Source organism: Ailuropoda melanoleuca, chromosome 4, assembly GCF_002007445.2.
Source record: "Ailuropoda melanoleuca isolate Jingjing chromosome 4, ASM200744v2, whole genome shotgun sequence".
Lineage (NCBI taxonomy): Eukaryota > Metazoa > Chordata > Mammalia > Carnivora > Ursidae > Ailuropoda > Ailuropoda melanoleuca.
In genome coordinates this window covers 24,751,943-24,775,488 of record NC_048221.1, presented here as the reverse complement: position 1 = coordinate 24,775,488, position 23,546 = coordinate 24,751,943, and the positions used below count along the sequence as shown (strand labels likewise).

The window sequence follows — 23,546 nt, the reverse complement described above, 5'->3', positions numbered from 1 at the left end:
TTATTGAATTAAACTAAGTTCACCTAAAGCCTATGTTTGTCAGGATTCTCCAGAGAAACAGAACCAATAGGACAGGTAAGACAGAGATTTACAGGAATTGGCTCACATGATTGTGGAGGCTGGCAAGTCCAAAATCTGCAGGCTGGAGACCCAGGGAAGAGGCCATATTGTGGCTCAAGTCCAAAGGCAGTGTACTGGCAGAATTCCCTCTTCCTCCGTGGAGGTCAGTCTTTTTTTTTTTTTTGTCTTAAGGCCTTCAAAGATTGAATGAGGCCCACTCACATTATGGAGAGGAGTGCACTTAAAGTCTACTGATTTAAAAGTTAATCTCATCTTTAAAATATCTTCCTAGCAACATACAGACTAGTATGTTCCTAGCAACATACAGACCAAATATCTGGGTACTATGTTCTAGCAAAGCTGACATTTAAAATTAACCACCACAAAGCTCATCTCCAGGTCTGTTCGAGGCTCCATAATTTCTTCTCTAGAGTATCTTACGTGAAGGATTAAAATCTTACAGAAAAATCTTACAACTTTTTCTTAAATTAAATTACTGGAACAAGGTACTTTTTCTATAGAAAATTATCATACTTGATTGCAGTTACATCATCTCAGGGATCATTGCCCTGATCTGTGCATAGAGTAATTGGGGCAAGGTCTCTGTGTCCTCAGTATCTCCCCTTCCTTAAAATTTACATAGAAGATCTGTGCTAGATAGAAACTATACGTAGTGTTAATGGTTACAAAAAAAAAGATTTAGTCATTGCTCATGTGAAGTTATTAAAGAAATAATCTGTTATATCATGATGAGCTCCTTTTTTGAAAACCCTTCAGCAGCCTTTCAGTACCTATAGAATAATGGCGGAAGTACAGCTTTGCAGTCTTGTTACCTTAGCTAATCATGGCTCTTTTCTGCAATTCCATTCTTATCTTCTTGAAACCTCTGGAAATTTCCACCATTTAAACCTACAGAATTGCTCACAACTACACAAAATTTCTCCTACAGAAGACTCTATCCCTCCTTCCCATCTATTCCACACACTGCAGACCCTTCTCTGCCAGGACCCAGAAGCCTGTGATGATCTCTCCTCCCTCCACCGAATTCCTACAGTTTCACTTTAGAAAGTTGTTTGGCATTTAGAAGGTGATATCGAATACCTATTCGTACTTATTTTCTGCTAATGTTGATGAGTATAATTCTTTTGCTTCAAATTCATTTTAATGTAATTTATAAATAAGTAACATATTCCTGTGGTTCAGAACTGTTTTGAATACATGAATACAGAGAAAAGTGTACCTCCAGTCTGCGTCTCCCAGGCTCGCAGCATCCTTTCCCTCAGGCAACTCGTGTTAACTGCTTATTACCCTTTTATGCACATATAAACATACACATAAATTCTTTTCCATTTATTTTTAACACAAATGGTTTGCATCCACTGTTTTGCATGTTGCTTTTTCCCCTATCAGTTTATAAAGAGCTTTCACATTCTTTTTTATAATTGCATGGTATTTCATTATAAGAGTATGCCGTAATTTCTTTAACCGTTTCCTATTGATGGACCTTTACAATATGTATATTATCTACTCTAAAAATGTTACAATAAATAACCTTAATCAAAAGTCATTTCTCACATGTGCAGCTATCTCTCAGAATGAAGTCCTGGGAAGAAAATTGCTGAGTCAGTAGATTTGCTCATTTGTAATTTTATAGATACTGCCAAATTGCCCTCCATGGAAGTTACACCAGATTACTTTTCCACAGCAGTGTATGAGAGTATCTGTTTAACCCGTAGCTTTTTCCCCACACAGAATGTTGCCAAACTTTTGGATCTTTGCTGATCTGTACGGGGGGTTGGGGGTTGAGGAATTTGGGGACTGACGGAGGCGGGGGAAGGCGTGGATGTGAGGTGGTAGCAGGCACACAAGTGCTACACTGGGTGACGCTTTAACAAGCTTGCATGTTGGAGAGAGAGACGTCCCTCCCAGCAGGAATCTCTCCACATGCTGGGATTTGGGGATTGAGGGTCCCACAACTCGAAAAGGGAGGAGGGCAAGGAAACTCCCTTGGGAGGAGGGAGAAGAGGTTTGTATGGTGTCTTGGGATTGTTTCTCAGCAGCACTATGGTTTGGAGTTGTTGGATTGGAGCTCTGAAGGGCTGCAGTGGCTTGGGGTCTTTATGGCCTGGCACTTATCTATAGCTAGCAGGTGTTGGGTGCAAAGTAGGCTGGTGTCAACAGCTACACATCTGCTTATTTGGGCCATGTTTACAACAATTGAATATGCGCAAGTGTGAGTTTGGTGCCAATGGGCTTTTGAGCTAACAGCATACTGTAAAGGAAACCCTCTAGGGGTCAATACAGAGACACTATCCTTGTCCCTTTACCTAACAATCTGATAGGCAAAAAATGGTATCTAAGTATAGTTATCATTTGTGTTCTTTAAAATTATGAATATTTGGGTAAAACTAAGCTGCTGTAACAAAGAGACCTAAAATACAGTAGCCTAAATAAAACAGAAGTGAATCTCTCTCTCACCTAAGAGCCCAGAGCAAATGCTTGAGGACTGGCAGGGCAGCTCTGCTTTTGAGATCGTCCATTCAAGCGCTCTCTCTCATACTAGGAAAAGTCCCCTAGAGTGTGGTCCTCATTAGCGAGATTGAATCTGGCTCATGAATACCACAGCTGTTGAAGAGCAAAAGAATATTGAAGGCAACAGTTTCCTTATAAAAATACCTTCTGAAAGCTCTGTGTTTGACTTCTACTTGCATCCCTCTGGCCGAAACTTAATCACACAGCCGCATCTAAGTACAAGAAAAGTTGGGAAAACTTGGGGTTGTATCACCACAAGGAGACTAACAGGGAGACAGTTTGCAGCCTCTGCTATACTGAGCGAGGTTGAGCGCCTTTTCGTACGTTTAAGCTCCATTATTATAAATGGATCCGTAAGTCATTTTCTATACACTGTTCATAGTCTCTGCCTATTTTTCTTTTGGATTGTTAGTCTGGTCCTATCAATTTATAGACACTTTTATGTGTTAGAGAAATTCGCACTTTGTGATATGCCGCATGCTTTTCTTGACCATTAGACTCAAACTGTCCTCTTTGTCGGTTTTCAGTAATCATCACGATTGTTATGTGAAATGAAAATTACTCTAAAGGGCATATCGTTTCTCTCTTTAACAGATAACTCCTGCTATAACGAATTACGTAACTGACAAACTAGGGAAGAAGTTTGTGGAGCCTCCACCATTTGATCTGACAAAGAGTTACTTGGACTCAAACTGTACCATCCCTTTAATTTTTGTGCTGTCTCCCGGAGCGGACCCTATGGCTAGTAAGTCCGCCTACTGCACACTTTGAGGAACCTATAAATAAATTGTCTTGCTCAATGGCCACTTCTTTTTTTTTTTTTTAAAGATTTTATTTATTTATTTATTTATTTATTTATTTATTTATTAGAGAGAGAGATAGCAAGAGATGCACGAGTGGGGAGGAGAGGGAGAAGCAGGCTCTCCACTGAGCAGGTAGCCGGACACGGGGCTCAATCCCAGGACCCTGAGATCATGACCTGAGCTGAAGGCAGACGCTTAACCGACTGAGACATCCAGGTGCCCCATCAATGGCCATTTCTTATATGATTGTAGATCACTCAGTAAACCTGAGATGTATAAGGAAAAGTAACTGGAATCTTCCAGTGAAGTACCTGCACACTGAAACATGAGGCATATTTTATGATTTTAGAGTAACTATGAAACTGGTTTTTTTGTGTGTGTGCTCTCTTAGGCCTGCTGAAATTTGCAAATGATAAAGCTATGTCTGGAAATAAATTTCAAGCAATTTCACTGGGACAAGGACAAGGACCAATTGCAACAAAAATGATTAAAACAGCCATAGAAGAAGGAACTTGGGTGTGCCTACAGAACTGTCACCTTGCTGTCTCTTGGATGCCCATGTTGGAAAAAATATGTGAAGATTTTACCCCTGAAGTCTGTAACTCGTCCTTTAGGCTTTGGCTCACAAGTTACCCATCTCCGAAAGTATGTTTATTTTGTATGAAGTTCAGTACATTTATTCTTACGTTATCTATAGTTATCTCTTATGTTGTGTCTTAATCAAGCTTTAAATGCTTCACCTAAGGGGTCTTAAAAATATTTCTGGAGTCCTCTTTTCTACCTATTTTAACCCACTAGTATGTGCATTTTTAGGACTCGAGCTGGTTATCTTGAGTAATGCTCTGTTTCTTCTGTCTCAGTTCCCGGTAACCATCCTGCAGAATGGAGTGAAAATGACTAATGAGCCTCCCACGGGTCTTCGGCTAAATCTCCTTCAGTCTTACCTCACTGACCCAATTTCTGATGCTCAGTTTTTTGGTGGATGCCAGGGAAAGGAACTGGTAATGTTCAGCCTCTGGAGCTTTTCAAATGTGTTCTTATAGGGAGAAAATCTGGGAATATAAATATTTGACAATGTTACACTTTAGGCCTTTTCTAAGAAGACAGATATTGTACCCATACTGTTCATCATTCTCTTCACAGCAGCTTGTGCTCTGCTTCCCACAGAGCAGACATTCAAATAGGTGTCTGTTGACTGAATGTGTCTTAGTTCGTAAACCAAAATCCAATAACAACTTTGATGAAGACCCAAGAGTAGCAATCTGTTTTCATATCATGCATTCATTCTTTCAACAAAATGTGTGTTAGGTACTCTCCTAGGTACTAGTTATAAAGCAGTGAGAATAAAATAGACCCCCACCTCCCAAATCTGCCTTCATGGAACTTAAATTCTAGAGATACCATTTTGACATATTAATCATGCTTTTCAGTGCACCCATGTAAAACAGTTTTGCACATGGTGTTGGAGACTTAGGAGTCCTAATAAATAAATAGAACTCCTTTTTCCTGCTGGCATTCTAAGAAACAGGAAAAAGTGTAACCATAAGGGAACCAGATTATAACTTTAATGACTGGTATAGACTAGGTTGGAAGATGTAGTTGATATCTGTGAACAAATGCGGTTCGTATCACTGAATAGAATTAAACAGATTTATCCACCCTCAGGAACAGAGGAAAACTTTCCTCCCTGAGAAAAGCTCACTTCTGAGACAGAAAAGGGAAAAGCTGAGCAAAGTATATCGAATTAACTTTTCCCAAATTTATTAACCAGATAGGTTATTCCCTCCTGCAGTGAATACAAGGTTGGAGAAAATCTAGAAGCGTTACACTGAGGTCTCTTCACAAGGAAGGCAGCATCAACACCAAGGAAAATTCATACCCTGCCCTCACCCAATACATGCCATTTATCATATTTGCCTGTTTGAGCTAGAAAAAGAATGGCATTGAAAATAAAGAATTGAATTCTTTGGAAGCCAGCTAGTTTCTCTCTGCTTTCCGTGTGCCCCTAGTTCTAAGCAATAATTTTTTTTTAAATTCTGGGAGAAAAGTAGGATATTTGTTGGCTTAGCTAGAAAGAGAGCTTAATAAAATGGAGAAGGTGGTATAGTGTCTGATCCCCATTGAGGGTTTGAGCTCCTGCAAGAAATCCCAAGATTTCTCTGATACCAAAGAAGCATTTTTGGCCCACAAACACAGACCAAAAATGTGGAGGGATTGTGATCTCTTTGAGAAAACCCTATTGGGTGAAAATATGTGGAAAATACATGTAAATTAGGTTATTGTTTTCATTGCCAAAAGGTTTCCCTTTAAATGTTTCACCACAGCTTTCACCCAGTTTATTTAAAATATGCTTTAATTTATGTACAACATTTCAAGAATATAGTTATTCAGTAAGGCCGTGGTGTACTTGCATTTTAATATTATAGAAATAATTTCTACTACATCACACGAAGATAGTTGGATGGATTTTTACTGCATTTGGAACTATGTTTGAAGCAATCTAATTTAAACCATTAAGGTAGCACGCTTGAAACTTACATGGGGGGATCCTCAAAGAGATGGGTGGCCATCCTCCAGGGCATTGACACAGGCTCAGCGAGAAGCCAATCCCTTCTGACATACATGTCACACATATGAAGATACCAGGACAGAGTAAATAAACAAGGGTTTCAAAAATGATCTCCAAATGAAAAATCATAAAATCAGAAACTATATATTGGGATTTATTCCTATCATCATCATTATGATGTCACACTTGTAGTCTTGAGCACATGCCAGTGAGTCTACAGGGTAACATTTTATAAGTATTGAAGTTGTAAATATCTATGAACAACACCAAAGTATGAGTAGCTAGTACTTTGGCAAATGGTAGAATTTTGCATTTTAACGAAGTTTAATATCGCAGTTTGTCTAGCTTTGGAGGGTTTAAGTCATAAGATTAATACTCTTTATAGGATGCCTTGTTTTAGATAGCATGTCTTTTTTAAATAGAAGTTTACAGAAATATATGATCATAGAAGCTTATAATGAAAAAGATCGTTGATTCCCCTCTGAACTGATGGAAATCTGATCAGAATTTTTTCTTGTGTAATTTTTATACTCAAGACATGGGAAAAGTTGCTGTTTGGAGTTTGTTTTTTTCATGCCCTTGTACAAGAGAGAAAAAAATTTGGTCCTCTTGGCTGGAATATTCCATATGGATTTAATGAATCAGACTTACGCATCAGTATTCGACAACTACAGGTAAAATTAGAAAGAAATTAACGCTGATGGAGGATCCCTGTGTGTCAGGCCCTAGACAACTCCCTTTGCTTAAAATATGCTTAATCCTCCCAACATCACTAGTAGGTGGGTAGACAGAAGCAATAATTATAACTGTGGTTTATAAAGCACTATCTCTGTGGATTTTTTCTGCTCCAAGTAATGGAAAACCTGATTCAAACTGGCTTAAATCATAATGAAACTTATTATCTCATATAAAAAAGTAGTACAAAGGGAAGACAGGCTCTGGAGTTGGTTTGACTGGGCAAGTGTTGTCATCACGGACCCCCGTTCTTTCTGTCTTTGTGCAGTGCCTTCCTCAAGCGTTGGCCTTATATAGATCCTTACTATACTCTCTTCCTCTGCTCAGTCAAAGCTACAGTTTAGCTCTATCAGTCAAAAGAAATAGGCTGCATACTTTAAGTAGAAAAGGAATATATTGAAAGAATATTTGTGTAGATCATAGCATCACCAAGATGTCTGGATAGCCAAGGCATCTAGAGTCCTATCTAGAACTCACCATGTCTTGGTAAGAGCAGATCCTCAACCCGGGTTGAATATTCAATACCACAGCTCACATATGTGCCACACAGACTCTGGTCTACGACAGGCCCTCTGATGTCATCAAAAAAGACTCTTGGCTATGCTTTTTTGTGCACTACACCCCAGTTCAAAGTCTAGTTCACAGTTCTAAGGTTTAATTATAAAGGAGGCTAGGAAAGTGAGTGTCTGGATTTTCCAGTTTCTGTAGACTCACAAAGTGAGACATTCAGATAGTCAGCAGCCCCCCCCCCCCGTGAAGCATAACATCTGCTATAAATTCCTAACTCACACCTTGAACTACACACATTACTTATATCAGTTCTAGTCCTCACAGCAACCCTATAAGGTTGGTATTATCCCTATTTTTTAGAAAACCAAAGCTAAGAAGTGAGCTTGCCCATTGAGGTAGGATTTGAACTCCAGTCTGTCCAAATCCAATACTTTTCCAATTATTTCTGTCATATTTTACCAAATATACTAATCCAGCTGGACAACCACAGAGTATTACTATATTTCGGCTTCTTTGCTGTGACAAGAGCCTTTGTGACATGGGGCCTCATAAAGGAAAATGGCAAGTGTTGATAAAGCCCAACTGGGCACTATTAAATTTCACTCAGGTGGGGTTTTATAAGGCTACGAATAGTTAATCATGTTTATTCCATAATTGATAATTTTTACAGGAACTTTTGATATTTTATCAACTCTTATTCTTTCTTCTAAACAAGGTAGAAACCTTAACTGGAACAAACCTGTCAATTTGAAAATCCTTGGACAACTGATGAAATTGGTGTTTATAGAATTACATGACAAAATGGCATTGATTTTAAACATTTGTTTTAAGAACCATTTAGTTGATTATAGCCTAAGCTTGGAGACCATTTTGCTAATATCCTACTGCAGATAACCAGTCCACTGAGAATTCTCCACCTTCTGACCAGGCCCCAGCCTGCACCCTCTGGTGTCATCAACCCTCCTTACCCCAACATTGGAGCTGAAGGCATAGATTAAATCCTCTTTTCTATCATCAACAACTGGGTACTTGAGAGGGGGGTCAGTCTTTAAACTTCTTGCCTCCAGAAAGGCAGATCATTGAACTTATGCTAAGTAGATAGACAACCAAAGAATGAGCTGTTAGTCTCTATGTCTTGCATATGCCACAAATTTAACATGAATTTCTCTTGGGGTCTCTTCCTTCTGTTTTGGGAAAGAGGGGGAACACAGTTAAACATACCTTTCCTTCCCCCAAAGGTAACAAAGGGAGAAACTTTCCTCTTTCACAAATAACTTATCTAACCACAAAAGATGATCTTCCCTCTGTCTCCTGCTCATATGTCTTGATACTTCTCTTTCTCCTGAAAATATGGGAATCTCAAAGAATGGTATCTTCTTTTAACTTGGCTCTGGATAATTTGGAAAATTTTTTACTTAACTGTGCATCATTTCTGTTTTAATTCCTGCATTATTAGGTAATTTTCAGGGGCAGGAAAAGTTCTCATCCAGTAACTTATACCATCCCAATACATATACGACCAAAACTTTCTGTCTATGGGAAAAAGTAAAGGATCTGGAACTGAAAGAAAGAAACTCAGGCCTTCATATCATTTCATATTTCCCAAACTCAGCTTCCTACTTGACAGGGTTATTGGGAGATGAGTAAGTTAATGTAAAAGCTACGCAAATGGTAGTTTTTATTATTATTGTAAATGGTGTCATATTGTGTGAACCTGGCTTTGGCACTATAAGTTGGGATTGCTTTGTTTTAATCACATTGCAAACAGTCCCTAAGTCAGGCACCTGGTTCTCAGCCTTGGCGCTATTGGCCTTTGGGGTCAGATAGCTCCTTGTTGTGGGCAGCTGGCCTGTGCATGGTTTAGCCCACTAGATGGCAGTAGCACCCCTGGCCACCAATCTAAAATGTCCCCAGATATTGCCAAAGGTCCCCTAGGGGACAATATTGCCCCAATTAACAACCAGTGCTCTAAAAATAAGGTTTATTCAAATTCATATGAAAAAGCCTTGGTAATTTTCATGTCATCTTTTTTTGTTAAATGTTTTTCTTACTGCAGAAGCAATACACGTTTATTCCCCCTGCTGCCCTAAAATTGGAAGTAATTTAAAATAAACACTAATGGGGCACCTGGGTGGCTCAGTCAGTTGGTTAAGCATCTGACTCTTGATTTCAGCTCGGGTCGTGATCTCAGGGTCATGAGATTGAGCTGCACATCGGGCTCTGCACTGGGCATGGGGCCTGTTTAAGATTCTCTCTCTTGCTCTGCCCCTCCTCCCCATTCTCTCTCTCTCTCTCTCAAAAAAAAAAAAGTAAAGTAAAATAAACACTAACAATCCCAGCCTTCCAAAGGTGAGTTGTGATGATAGTTCTTTCAACCCCACTTCTGTGCCTATAGACAGATGATTGACAGATAGATATTTCATGTCATTTTAATGTCATTTTAAAATGGAAATGAAGTAAAAAAAAACCTTTTTCTTATTTTATTTTTCCTTTGTTTCAGTTATTTATAAATGAATATAATACAGTTCCATTTGAAGCTATCTCCTACCTGACTGGGGAGTGTAACTACGGAGGAAGGGTGACAGATGATTGGGACAGACGTCTCCTCTTAACCATGCTGGCTGACTTTTATAACCCACAAATCATTGAAAACCCTCATTACAAGTTTTCTCCCAGTGGAAACTATTTTGCACCTGCCAAAGGCACCTACGATGAGTACATTGAATTCATTAAGGTAACTGATGTCACTGAAAGTAGGGTTAGATTTAAGTGTAATTTTTCTGAAAGCAAATAATGAGATGTTCCCTTGTAATGTAGAGAGCTAGACAAGTAGTGTGGTTTCAATCCACTTTCAGGATCTTTTGTTTCTGGCCATTTACTGAAAATTGGAAGAGTTTGATTCCTCAGTGCTTAATGCGTAGTTGATTTTTAACCCTTTTTGGTCTGCCTGTGTTTACACCTTATGAATTAATGTAGCCGGTGGAAATGTGATGCTTGCTTCATCTGTTTCCTGGTAGAATCTTCCATTTACTCAGCACCCTGAGATATTTGGATTACATGAAAATGTTGATATTTCCAAAGATCTGCAACAAACAAAAGTCCTCTTTGAGTCCTTGCTCCTCACCCAGGGAGGCTCCAAACAGACAGGATCCTCAGGAAGTGCCGACCAGATTCTATTAGAAATCACCAAAGATATTATCAAGAAGGTAATGTTTAGTTTAAAATATGTTAAAATGGTAGTGAAATGACCATCGGAAGACTCCATTTAGCAGCATTAGGACCTTGAGTGAGAAACTGCCTTTCTGAGCATTAGTTCCCCAATCTGTAAAGTGGCGAGTGTAGTACCAACCATAGGAGGTTCTTGTGAACATTTAAGAGGTCATGAAGTTAGAGCGCTCCGCACGATGCCCGGCACGATGTAAGTTCTTAGCAACTCCAGTTGTGGACGAGCTAAAGAGCGTGTGACTTATTATCATTTCCAAACAAAGATAATGGGTCTACTCTTTAAAAACGGGAGGAAATGGTCTGGACTTGCTGGTTCCTGGGTTGAATGGCTTTTCATCTATACCTTCGGGAGGGAGGGAGGAGCACAGAGTAAGATCAGACCGAATTAGCAACTACGGTTTTTTTTTTCTTGTTTTCTTCATACTGTAGCCCAAAGTACTTAGCCTACCCGGGGAAAACGGAATGATACTCTTACTTCGCACCTTTTTTCTATGTCTTAAATTCAAAATAGAACTACTAAGGGAACTTGAGAAAGATTAGGGTCGCAAGCCCGGATCTTCACCATTCCGCTCCAGGGTAAATGCTATTCTTAGCCCCATATTTCAGTGGCAGGGGTTCTGACGCAGCAGAGCCTTACCCATGGTCCACTGGTCTCGAAAGCCCACGACAGCACCACTCCTCTCCTCTGCGTTGGTGGCCTTGCCTTACCCCATTCCTAAGGAGAGCCTCCGCACCGTAGGCCTGGCTGCGGCCACTGGAGAAAGAGGGAAGCAGCCCTCCCGCGACCCCTGGGTGAAAGCAAGCTAGCCTCCTCCCACCCTGTCCCCGGACTGCTGCTTCTGCTCTCTGACTCTTCTCACCCCTGGCCGCTTACTGTTTCTGCGGTTGATCTCTGGGGGGAAGGTTCTCACCCTTGCAGAATGGTGGCTCTTACGTGGTCCCTAAGAGGAAGTTACCCTGGCAGGGGCATTTGGGAATGTATTTGGGGAAAGAGACCTGTGCTAAGCCAAAGAGTCCTTGAGTGATGCCACTTACTGTGACTTTACAATAGTTCTTTTGCACCATTCAGGGACCCTCATCTGGGCATCTGGACACTCTGGGCAGTTCAGCTTTCTTAGTTCAGGACCTCCCTGACAGGGAAGCTTCTTTGCCTTTTAGGAATGTGGATTCCAATGTCTTGAGGCTTGACTATTAGTCCCAAAGTCCCCTTCATTTCTCAAGCATCTCTGAGGTGCCTCATAGAAACCAGACACTTGACGCCTTCTCTCTCCCTATTCCTTGGAACCCTGCTACAGTCACATGTTAATTATTTGAAAGTGGGGTTAGCTAAACTGTTTGGAGCCAGTTGATAATTGACTGGAAATAAATATAAAACAGTTAGGAAATGGCAAATCAGTTTTATCAATGAAAAATAAGATTCAGCTTACGAAAGGAAATTACACAACGTTTCAGAAATACATGTATCTTCTGCAAAGTGCTATAGCCTGCAGTAAAGAGCATGGGCTTTGCACTTAGAGACCTGTGGATTTCAACAGATTACCTTTTGGCTGTGTGCCCTTGGGCAGTTACTCAACCTCTCTGCATAGTTGACCCTGAACAACACAAGTTTGAACTGCACGGATCCACTTATATGTAAATTTTTTTGATAAATACAGCACAGTATTATAAATGTAATTAAGATTTTCTCTTTTCTTTTTTTAATATTTTTTATTATGTTAGTCACCATACAGTACATCCCTAGTTTTTGATGTAAAGTTCCATGATTCATTACTTGCATGTAACACCCAGTTCTTAACAACATTTTCTTTCCTTTAGCTTACTGTATTGTAAGAATAGAGTATATAATACATGTAACATACAAAATATGTGTTAACTGACTGTTTATGTTATTGGCAAGGCTTCCGGTCAATTGTAACTTGCTAGTAGTTTTTGGAGAGTGGAAGTTATACATGGATTTTTGACTATGGGGGGGGTTGGCACCCTAACCCCTGCATTGCTCAAGGGTCGACTGTACTTGAATATCCTCATCTGTAAAATGGAGATGACAATGGACCCCTGAGAGTGCATGGTAAGGATTACATGAGATAATGTATGGAAAGCAGTTAGCGCAACGCCTAGCCCATAGTAACTGACTGGTGTTAGCTGCTAGCATGTGATAGCTGAATGAAACGAATTATCCATTCTGAGAGTAATATGTGCTCTTCAAAATCTATTTTCTTAGCTACCAAATGATTTTGACATTGAATTAGCACTACTGAAGTTTCCTGTGAGATATGAAGAAAGCATGAATACCGTGTTAGTACAAGAAATGGAAAGATTTAACAAGTAAGAATCTATCTCCCCAGTGGTTCAGAAAACAACCAAAGTTGATTTAAAAAAAAAAAAAAAGACACACTGGTATTGAATTAAAATTTTGAGAAAAAATTATCAAAACCTGCCATTTCCTTAGGATCCATCCCCACTCTTTAAAGTTGTATAATCTTCTGCCCCAGAAGTGAAGGTATCTTTCAGAATGCAAAAATAATGGTGGAAATGAGATCTGTTTTACTGATGACAATATTCATTAGTCATAATTGTCACCCATCTGTTACTGTTCTCCTCAGGAACTAAAGACCAAATGAGCCAATGACAAGTCTTTTGTCATTATTCTGTCACTTGACGCATATATACCTCCCTTTTCTTCCTGAGTGCAACTGAGGTCAATTAGATACCTCACGATAATGAACAAATTATTTGCTTTGAATATTTGAACTGAATTTTCTACAATTCAATCTTGGCTCAAGGAATGGAAAAATTGTTTTGATGTGAATTTTCTACAGTGTTTTCAAGTTTATTTGGGTTTCTGGACTTGACACTTAAAAATACATTAAAACACTGTGATGCCTTAATTCAGTATTTTTTATACAAAGACCGTATGTATTCATATGTAATAGCATACTGTCTCTCAGTCTCTCAGTTGCTTAGGCTTCTAGCCTAAAACCCTCAGCTCATTTACAGTGCTCTTAGCAGTTTGGGCCTGCGTGGGATGCAAAGTATTTGCAAGTATATCAATGAATATATGCTTTATGCTCTAAGGAATTATTTCACAAGTTCCAGCCTTTTGCATCACACCTTTATAACTTTTTCCATATTTGCATGTCACCCTGTAACATTATTTACCTGATATTTTTCCTAAAATCATTCTCTGCTTAAATTAGCCTGGTCTTAAGCCATAATACCCAGAAAGCAACAACTTTGATATGCTCATTGTGTTATTTTTTATATTATGTAATGATTACAATGAAAAATGTTCATCCAAGTATCACCTAAAAGTACCTTCCGTTACCAAGTAGGAGGTGACTCCATTTGGTGAAACACTCCCATAAGGCTGTGAATGAGATTTCTGCTATTTCTTCTTCTGGAAAGACAATACATTGGCATTTATCCTCACATGTACATTGATGACATAATTCCTTTCTTTGCAGCTTAATTAAAACTATACGCAACACTCTACAGGACCTTGAAAAAGCTATCAAGGGTGTGGTTGTAATGGATTCTGCATTGGAGGCACTCTCTGGCAGTTTGCTTGTTGGAAAGGTTCCAGAAATATGGGCTGCACGATCATACCCAAGTCTTAAACCCCTAGCAAGTTATATCACAGATTTTCTAGCCCGGTTGAACTTTTTGCAGGTAAATGATTATATGTTTTATTTACAGATACATGCAGATAATTTTATTTTTTGGTTGACTGGAGAGAGATTAGCAACACTCCGGTCACTTGAATGTCTCTGAATTGAGCAGTGGTTAGCAGTTTCATGGTAATCTAGCCGAAATTTTAGAATATTGAAAATAGGGGCACCTGGGTGGCTCAGTCTGTTAAGCATCTGCCTTCAGCTCAGGTCATGATCCCAAGGTCCTGGGATTGAGCCCCGAGTTGGGCTCCCTGCTCAGTGCGGAGTCTGCTTTTCCCTCTCCCTCTGCCCCTCCTCCTGCTTGTGCTCTCTCTCTCAAATAAATAAAATTTTTAAAAGAAAAGAAAGAATATTGAAAATAACACATACTTTAAAGTACTGAATAGAAAGTGAAAATTTTACTTTACCCGAGTCCAAGTAATATGTGACATTTATATTTTTTTAAGATTCTAGGTTTTTGGCTCTCTGAGACCACATACTTGGTCATGTGATTTTAATACTGGTAGTAAATCACAAAAAGAACTCGAGATTTGGATTTACCAATAACTGGCCATTGTCTTAAAATCAGTTGCTTCTTACCCCTTACCTCCTAAAACCAGGGAAAAGTTGAGAGCTTTGAAATCTGCCCCCACCATCCCAAACACACACATAAAGGATGTTCAGGGCACTGTCTTTCTGCCCCAGCGACTCAGCTTGGTCCCATTGTGTGGTTAATGTTTATGTGGGGGTAAGAGGTGGGGAGACCCCCCAAAACACTTCTTGGAAATTCACATTTGGCATATGACCTTTCCGTGTTCAGTTGCCTTTCTATTACTCTAGAGCTTTATTTGTTTCACTGTGGAAGCTAATCATAAAATAGCCAGTGCTTATAAAGATGTGGAGAGAGAGGCTTTCTCATTAGCCCCTTTTTAATTTTTACTAATCTGATAGATCTACCATATCTTATTGTTTCAATCTGATTTTTTTTTTGAGAGAGGGAGTGAGTGTGTGGGGGAGAGGCAGAGGGAGAGGGAGAATCTCAAGCAGACTCCCCAATGAGGATGGAGCCCAATGTGGGCTCAGTCCCCCCACCCTGAGATCATGACCTGAGCTGAAATCAAGAGTCAGACACTTAACTGACTGAGCCACCGAGGCACCCCCCCCCCTTTTTAAAATAATTTGTGGAGACTATGGACTCGGGGAAACAATCTGAGGGTTTCGGGGGCAGGGGGGATGGACTAGCCCGGTGATGGGTATTAAGGAGGGCATGTATTGCATGGAGCAGTGGGTGTTATAAGCAAACAATGAATCATGGAACACTACATCAAAAACTAATGATGTACTGTTTGGTGACCAACATAACAAATAATAATAATTTATATACATAATAATAAAATATATATAGCGTATATTATATAATATATAATAAAAATATATAATATAATAATTATTATTAGTGAGCTTGTGTTCTTCTGGTATGTGTGCTTGCCATTTGTATTTCTCCTCAGCCCATTTTTCTTTTGGGCTATTTCTGAAAAATAAATTTATAGGAGCTTTTTGTGTAGATTTTACATTTAACAAACAAATGAAAAAAGAACCAGTGTGGAAGACAGGGGTTTCCAGGGTTCAGGGCCACTTACCAGTTTTCTCATCTATAAAATGGTTAATTTGATCTCACAGGGTGACAATCCGATTGTATGTGGTAAGAACTCAGTAAAAGTGGACTATTCTTTTGTAACATCATAACTTGTTGAACTTTATCAAATGCCTTTGCAGCATTTATTGCTGATGATATGACTTATTTTTCTTATTTAGCTTATCATTGCTTTGAATTATGTCACTAGATTTCCAAGTGTAAAACCACCCTTGCGTTTCTAGAAAAATTCCTTTTGGTCAGTGGATCCTTCTTTTAATACTTTCATCAATTCCATTTGGCTATTTTTAGGGATTTTAATAGACATTACCTAGTCAGCCTCCAGAAAAATTATTTAACTGTATCCCCAACAATAGTGAATGTGAGTGTCTGTTTCTCAGAATCAGGTGTTTTTATCTTTGCTGATCAGATAGGTGAAGCTATGGGATAGGTGAAGCCTGGACGAGTCCTAGCCATGTCTGCAGCACGTCGGCTGTGTCCCACCCGTGTGCATAGCCTCTGTCCTTCCCTTATCAAAAGCATTTGAGATATGGTTAATCACATCCTCCCCTTGCCAAAATCTTTTTCTTTTTCTTTTTTCTTTTTACACTTCATTTCATTTCCCAAGCTTTTCTGAAACTTTTATTGGAACTGCTTCCATTTCCTGTACACTGCTTTGTTCCTAAAGGGCCTCGAAGAGTCATTACCTTGGTCTTTTAGAGGGGTCCTGGCATGGTGCCAGCAGGGAGAGTCTCCAGGACAAATTCCTTTTGTTGTTGTTGATAAAAGTTCACACCAAACTCCCTACTCTCTGAAATTTGAATTTCCCCTTGGAATCATTCCACGTGAATGAGTAAGAAAGATCTCACTCATTATTGGGCACTTTTATCATACTTTGCCGCACCTTCCTCTAAATGGATCTCTCCCCCATTGTCCCCTTACCCTGAGGGAAGCCGTGTGGTTTTCCCCTCTCCTTTCTTTCTCCTGGACTCTTGATTTCACCTCCCAGTATTTTTAGAGTTAACAAATTAAGCAAATGAGTCATCTGGAGTTTTCTCTCTTTTCCTCTTTTTGTCTCTTCCCATTCATCCTATTTATCTGACACTTAGTATCTGTGTGACTGAGCAAGATGCTATTCATTCATCTTTCTGCACTCCAGTCTCCTCCTCGGTAAAGTGGGAGGAATAACTCACCTAGTTACTCTGTGAATCAAAGGAGGCGAAGCATGTGAAGTGCTGAGCACAGTGCCTGGCACACACTGAGCACCCGGTAAATGGTAGCTAATTCAGAAACCCTGTACAAGTCACTGACCCAGACACTCGTGACATTCTTGGCTAAATGAAGTCCTCGAGTGAGCAAGGGAGTTTTCTATACACTTGCCCTCTTAGTTCTGCCAGCTTTTTTGTGCACGGTGCCAGATCTACCTGGCTTGTGTTCTTGTCAAGCTCATCTCTTTCTCCACCTTTTCTTTTTTAATTTTTAATTTTTAATCTTTAATCTTTAAGATTTATTTATTTATTTGAGAGAGAGAGAGCACTGGGTGGGGGCAGAGGGAAAGAAGCAGACCCCCCGCTGAGCATGACCCCCCCCCCATGCTGGGCTCAATCTCACAACCCTGAGATCATGACCTGAGTGGAAATCAGGAGTCCGATGCTTAACCTGCTCAGCCAGCCAGGTGCCCCTCCCCCTCTTCTTGACTTGGTAGCTTGTACTGTTGCAACATCTCTAGCACCAGTCTGGTCTCTTCCTCCCAGGAAGCAAAGCTGGCTTCTTCCCACAGTTCACTGCTCACTCAGAGACAGAGTTCATTTTACTGATTCATCTGTTCATTCAGCTAATGTAACTTGAGACCCCACTTTGTCCAGAACCTCTTGTTGTGTGCTCTGTGAGATAAAAAAGGTGATGACCACATGAGCGCTGCCTTCAAGTTGCCCATAGTCTACAGGGGGATAAGCTTAAGTACCTAAGAAAAAACGAATACAGTAGAGTAGGGGATGTGTCATTAAAGATCAACTTGTAAAACGTTCTGGGAATTCAAAGAAGGGAGAGAGTTCTTCTAGCCCAGGAAAGCAGAGCTTGTTTCCTAGATGAGGAAGCCAATGCTTTAGCTGGATCTAAGGGATGAGAGGTTTTGGACGCTGCAAGAAAAAAGGAAAAGGACTCGTGAGATAGCTGTGCGATGAAAGGCACTATCTCATTTAGGACTGATTCTGTTGTAAAAATTCTGATATAAACACAAAGTTTATTGCCTCAGTAATTGAAAAATCCAGGGCGTCAAGTGGCTCCAGACAGGAGCTGACCTGGGGTGCAAAATGGTTCCCTGGTCCTCAATTCTTGTACCTCATCTCCTGGCTCCACTTCTCTGAGGCTTGACTCCATTCTCAAGTAGGTTCTTGTCCGATGGCAGCAAAAGAGCAGCAGCAGCTCTGCCCCCACATCCATGCAACTTCAAAGAGCTGAGCGTCTTTTCCCCAAAAGTGCCAGCAAGAGTCTCTGCATCTCTGGCTTTGATGGGGTCACATGTCCATTCTTGAATCAATCACGCTGACCAGAGGTATCGTTGCCAGGCGTGAATCACCTGCCCACCCAGGAAGCAGAGTTCCTGCACCAGAAGTGCTTGGGTTGAGAGAGTGCAAAGGTTCAGCCTCCATCGGATGTAAGAGTATTGTCGCTTTAAGATAAGCAGAAAATACAATGGATGTCCACCCGATGCAGAGAAGAGACGAGCAAAGAGTCTGATTAGAACGCAAGATGCTTGAAGGGGAATTCAAAGGGATCAAGCTGGAAATACAATTTGGGGCCAGATTGCGAAGTCTCTTGACTAGGAGACTAAGGTGCTTAGACTTTAATTTGGCAGAGTAGTAGTAGGTCACTAAAGAATTACGCAAGGTGCTAAACCCAACCCTAACCGTGCGTGGTGAAGTCTACTCTGGAAGCATGACTCTAGATGTCCCGAGCAGAGAGAGAGAGTGAGGAAGTGAGAAGACGGACACATCAACACAGCAAGAAGACAGTGGGTCTCTGAACTGGGGTGGGGGCGGTAGGCATGGGGACACAGGGTGTTAGAGGCTTAAGAAGCTGGAATCAACACACCAGGGCTCTGTATAAGATGTCTAAAGATAGTGGCTTTTGAGTGGGATTAAGTAAAATTATAAATCCCCAAATAATTTACCTTTAGCTCTTTGCAAAAGATGTGAATCTTTCAAAATTTGTTTTATTTAAGTTAATGTTAAAATTTGTTTGAATTTTCCAAGAAGAGCAACTATAAGGGAAAAGAGGTAGAAAACCAGGGTTGTGTTTTGTGTTGGGAAGAGAGTCCTGTGATGGAACGTGTGGGCAGGGGCGCCTGGGTGGCACAGTGGTTAAGCGTCTGCCTTCGGCTCAGGGCGTGATCCCGGCGTTCTGGGATCGAGCCCCACATCAGGCTCCTCTGCTATGAGCCTGCTTCTTCCTCTCCCACTCCCCCTGCTTGTGTTCCCTCTCTCGCTGGCTGTCTCTCTGTCAAATAAATAAACTTAAAAAATCTTTAAAAAAAAAGGAAAGTGTGGGCAGCACAAAAACTAGAACCAGGAACTGTATATGAGGAGATGCTGTGTGAGTTGGGCAATGAACATAATGCATTTTGTTTGCCCTTTACAGGACTGGCATAATTCAGGAAAACCTAATGTGTTCTGGCTCTCAGGATTCTTTTTCACCCAAGCCTTCCTAACTGGAGCTATGCAGAATTATGCCAGAAAATACACCATCCCTATTGATTTACTAGGATATGAATTTGAGGTACAGTAATCCCCTAAACTCCACAGTCTATCATTATATCAAAATCATGTTAAGCAAGGAAGATATGCAGAATTCCTATCTTTATGGTCCATTCTTTCCATTCTTTGTGTTTCATGAAGAAAGTAGATGATATCTGTCTTGCTGTGTCGGATAGGACTTTTACATATTTCAATTTTCCATTCAAATAATGCTGCTCTTCTGTTTTAGCAAAAATTAAAGTACAGTAAAAACTGATAACATCCTTCAAAAAGAACTGTATTATACATTTTTACATTTACACTTTTACTGAAAAATTTATACAAGCCATTATATAGTGGAGTTTCCCTGAATACATTCTGAAAATTGAGCAAATGTTTCCCTTATGAGACAGTTGTCTGGCAAAGAGACCATTACGAATGTGCACCTCTCCCTCCAGGTTATTCCTTCGGACACATCCAAGACGGCCCCAGAAGATGGCGTGTACATCCACGGATTGTACCTTGACGGAGCACGCTGGGACAGAGCAAGGTCAGGGCTTTCAATGGCAGAGATGTCTTTAGTTGTAGCTGACTGGGTAAAACACGCCATCGGCTCTCTCCCCCCTCCCAACCCAACAGACCGCCGCCTCTAGGGAACATGGCAAGTAGTAAAAAAATATCAGAATTCTTGCCATAAATCATTATTCAGCCTGGAACAATTGCTAAGTGAGTATTTTTAGGTCCTGAAGAATTTTTAGTTAATATTTCAATGGTCTTACTAGTAGAAAAGTTAGCTGAAGTTGTTTTCTTCTTCTGTTTTAGGACTGTTCACGTCTGTCTCGTAACATGCAGGAGTGCCTCACTTTCAAACATTTTATGGTTATAGTAAACTTCCCGTTTCTGTTGGTGAATGGAAAACTTTCTCTTAGATTTTGATGACATGATAAATAAGTATTTAAAATAAATACTGAATTTCCAGCTTGGGAAACCGAGCATTGCTATTCTTGTTTAAAATGCGTCAGGGAGGGGCGCCCGGGTGGCGCAGTCAGTTACACTGTGGACTCAGGTCAGGAACTCAGCAGGCAGGATCAAGCCCTGCCTTGGGGCTCTGCGCTCAGCGGGCAGTCTCCTTGAGAGTCTGTCCTTCTCCCTCTCCCCCTCCCACTCATGCTCGAAAATAATAAACAAATCTTAAAAAAAAAAATATGTAGGGGCAAGAGGGAAGGGGAGAGATTATTTCCCTCGGAACCCTGTTCTTTATCAATCCATTAATAAGCACAATCCTCTATTTCCAGGGTCAGGGTTAGGTTTTGCTCTCAAGGGAGGGTTGAAGGCGGAGGCCCAGAGAATCGCTTGAGGGGAGCAAGAAAGAGGCTCCAGAGAGATCATTCCAAGACAGGGTGAAGAGGAGACTTAGCGGTAGCTAGTTCCTGTGGTTATTTCTCTCTCTTCTTTTTCATCATCTACTGACATTTGTCTTAACTTCCTTTTCCTTATAGATGCATTCATTCATCTTTTCCTTCCTTCTTCCTCCCTTCATCCCTTCTTCCCCTTCTTCCTTCCCTCCTTTTTTCAAACAAATAAACAATGTAGCACAGGGAAAAGAAACTTCATTTTCTAGGCAGGCAGATGTATGCTTGGATTCTGACTCTGGCACTTAAGGGCTGTGTTACTCTAAGAGAACTACTCAACCTCTCTGAGCCTCCACTCTTCATCTGTGGCACAGGAATGGGGACAAGGTCATGGTGAGGACCAATTGTGATAGGACAGTGTTGGCCTCCTGGATGGTGCTTAAAAAGTGGCAGGGGTGCCTGGGTGGCTCAGTCAGTTAAGTGTCTGCCCTCCGCTCAGGTCATGATCCCGGGGTCCTGGGATCAAGCCCCACATCGGGCTCTGCATCGGGCTCCCTGCTCAGTGGGGAGTCTGCTTCTCCCTCTCTCCTGCCCCCTCCCTGCTTGTGCATGCTCTCTCTCTCAAATATTTTTTTTAAAAAGTGGCGGAATTGATACTTGTCCACTGTTGGCACATACTGCCTTGCCATAATTATCTTTTTTTTCCTTTCAGTTATTCATTGCCTTTTCCTTGGCTTTGTTTTGTCTTGTTTTATATTTCTTTCTCTGCATATTTCTGGTCCTCTCTTATATTAAAAGCTAATATCTATGCAGCAATTTCTAGAAGCAAAGTTCATCTTATTCCTAATTAACATGTCAATTTCTCCTCACAGTGGATTGCTTGCGGAACAACATCCCAAACTTCTGTTTGACCTGATGCCCATCATATGGATAAAACCAAGTAAGAATACTTCTAACAAAATTTCTTAAGCGTTTTAGAGAGAGGGTAGTGATAGATACTTTTAACGGCTCCCCCAATTAAGTCTCTGCACAAGTCTTTTAAGACTTGGTCCCATTACAATAAACAGCGACTTCATGTTTACATTGAAAATACATTGTTTCCCTGTTTTGTGTTGCATCATGTTATTCTGGGAATATCATTCTGCCTCTTTTTGCTCTTATCGCATGGGATGCAACGTCTTCTCTGCCCCTCCTCCATCCACACTTCTCCTTTTCCAGAGTCCGGGGCTTCCCATCAATATTTTGATTCTGAAATGCCTTTGCACGCCTCTTAGAAACACACAGCTGGCGGCTAGAGTCTTCTGGCTGCAGGACACTCCGAGGCCCAAGAGCCAGCTGGTTGCCCGAAGGCACAGACGTTGCAGGTCCCAGCGGGTGGAGGCCAGCTCTGCTCTCCTGGGAAAGCTACCTGCTCTTTCCCTTCTGTTGCTGCCATCATTTTTCCACGAGTCAGAACAAATGAGGCTCATTCTTTTGATTTTTCTTTCTTCTCTAGTGTTTTTGTTCTCCGATAACTATCAATGGAAGCATTTCCAAATCATCCACAATCACCACCTAACCCCGTTAAGTATTTTCACTATTAACGTAGTTCAATTGTAACTACAAGAAATGTAGCCTCAGTTTAGGAAGACTCCTAATACCTCACATGGGGCTTTTCAAGGGTCATTTGTAGGTTCTTTTTGTGAGTAGGTGAGAACTGGTGTGTTTTTCCTAGTAATAACCTGCTGAAAGCAAATAGTAATTTCCACTTCTTCTGATTATGCATTTCTCGTATTCGGGCTCTAGGCATCAGCGTCCTCTCTCTTTATGTCTGCCTCATTACCTGTGCTGTGTTTTATTCCTTCTTCCCTACCTTCTCCTCCTCCTCTCAAGTCCTCTTGAGTGTTTTCACGTCTGCTAAGTTATCTGGATTCCTGAAAACTCTCAATTCTTATCCTCTAGACCGAGAATCGTGCACCATATAAGATCACTTGTCTGGTTTCACAGCCATAATTACATACCAACGGTAAACTAACAATAACAACATTGAAATGTTCAAATATTATAATCATGATCTTAGATTTAGTGCTAAAATAGTTGTTCTTTTAGTCCTAGGGGCTGTTTTCCCTTTACCAAATGAATGTATTTCTTTCTTTTCCAAGCCAAAAAGTCTCAGATTGTGAAGTCGAACGCCTACATCTGTCCCCTCTACAAGACAAGTGAACGTAAAGGAACCCTTTCCACTACAGGACATTCTACTAACTTTGTTATTGCAATGCTGTTAAAGACCGACCAACCCACTCAACACTGGATCAAGCGTGGGGTTGCCTTGCTTTGTCAGTTGGATAACTAAATTGGACAAACTTAAGAAAACATCTGAAAGACATTAAAAAAGGATCTGTGTTGTCTTCATTTACTTCAAAATATATATATTATAAAGCCAAGTATCTTCGTGTCATTCTTTTTTTTTTTTTTAAGTAGGCTCTATGCCCAGTGTGGAGTCCAACACAGGACTTGAACTCACAGCCCTGAGATCAAGAACCGAGCTGAGATCAAGAGTTGGACGCTTAACCGACTGAGCCACCAGAGCGCCCCATGTGTCTTTCTTTTAGATGGTCTTTTCACAGTCCTCCTGCCTGATGTACCACTCTTGCTTGACCGGAATACAGCCCTTCTAGAAAACATGAAGAGAAATGTTTCTTTGAAGCCTATGAGAAACCTTGGAAGTTTTGATTTATTTGATATGTAGGTGAGAAACAGATTT

The 23,546-nt window shown here is 40.6% G+C and overlaps 1 protein-coding gene across 1 annotated transcript in view; it reads left to right on the top strand.

The window, feature by feature from the left end:
• Positions 1-23,201, top strand: part of DNAH12 (dynein axonemal heavy chain 12) — a 192,987-nt gene extending 169,786 nt beyond the window's left edge. Inside the window, exons 63-74 of the mRNA XM_034658502.1 lie at positions 3,187-3,337; positions 3,787-4,040; positions 4,256-4,396; positions 6,501-6,638; positions 9,710-9,943; positions 10,227-10,415; positions 12,656-12,759; positions 13,899-14,103; positions 19,357-19,494; positions 19,910-20,001; positions 21,676-21,743; positions 22,945-23,201. Of these exons, the coding sequence (XP_034514393.1) occupies positions 3,187-3,337; positions 3,787-4,040; positions 4,256-4,396; positions 6,501-6,638; positions 9,710-9,943; positions 10,227-10,415; positions 12,656-12,759; positions 13,899-14,103; positions 19,357-19,494; positions 19,910-20,001; positions 21,676-21,743; positions 22,945-23,135 (1,905 nt within the window). The 3' untranslated portion in view covers positions 23,136-23,201. The remainder of the gene's footprint in view (positions 1-3,186; positions 3,338-3,786; positions 4,041-4,255; positions 4,397-6,500; positions 6,639-9,709; positions 9,944-10,226; positions 10,416-12,655; positions 12,760-13,898; positions 14,104-19,356; positions 19,495-19,909; positions 20,002-21,675; positions 21,744-22,944) is intronic.
• Positions 23,202-23,546: the final 345 nt, after the last annotated feature.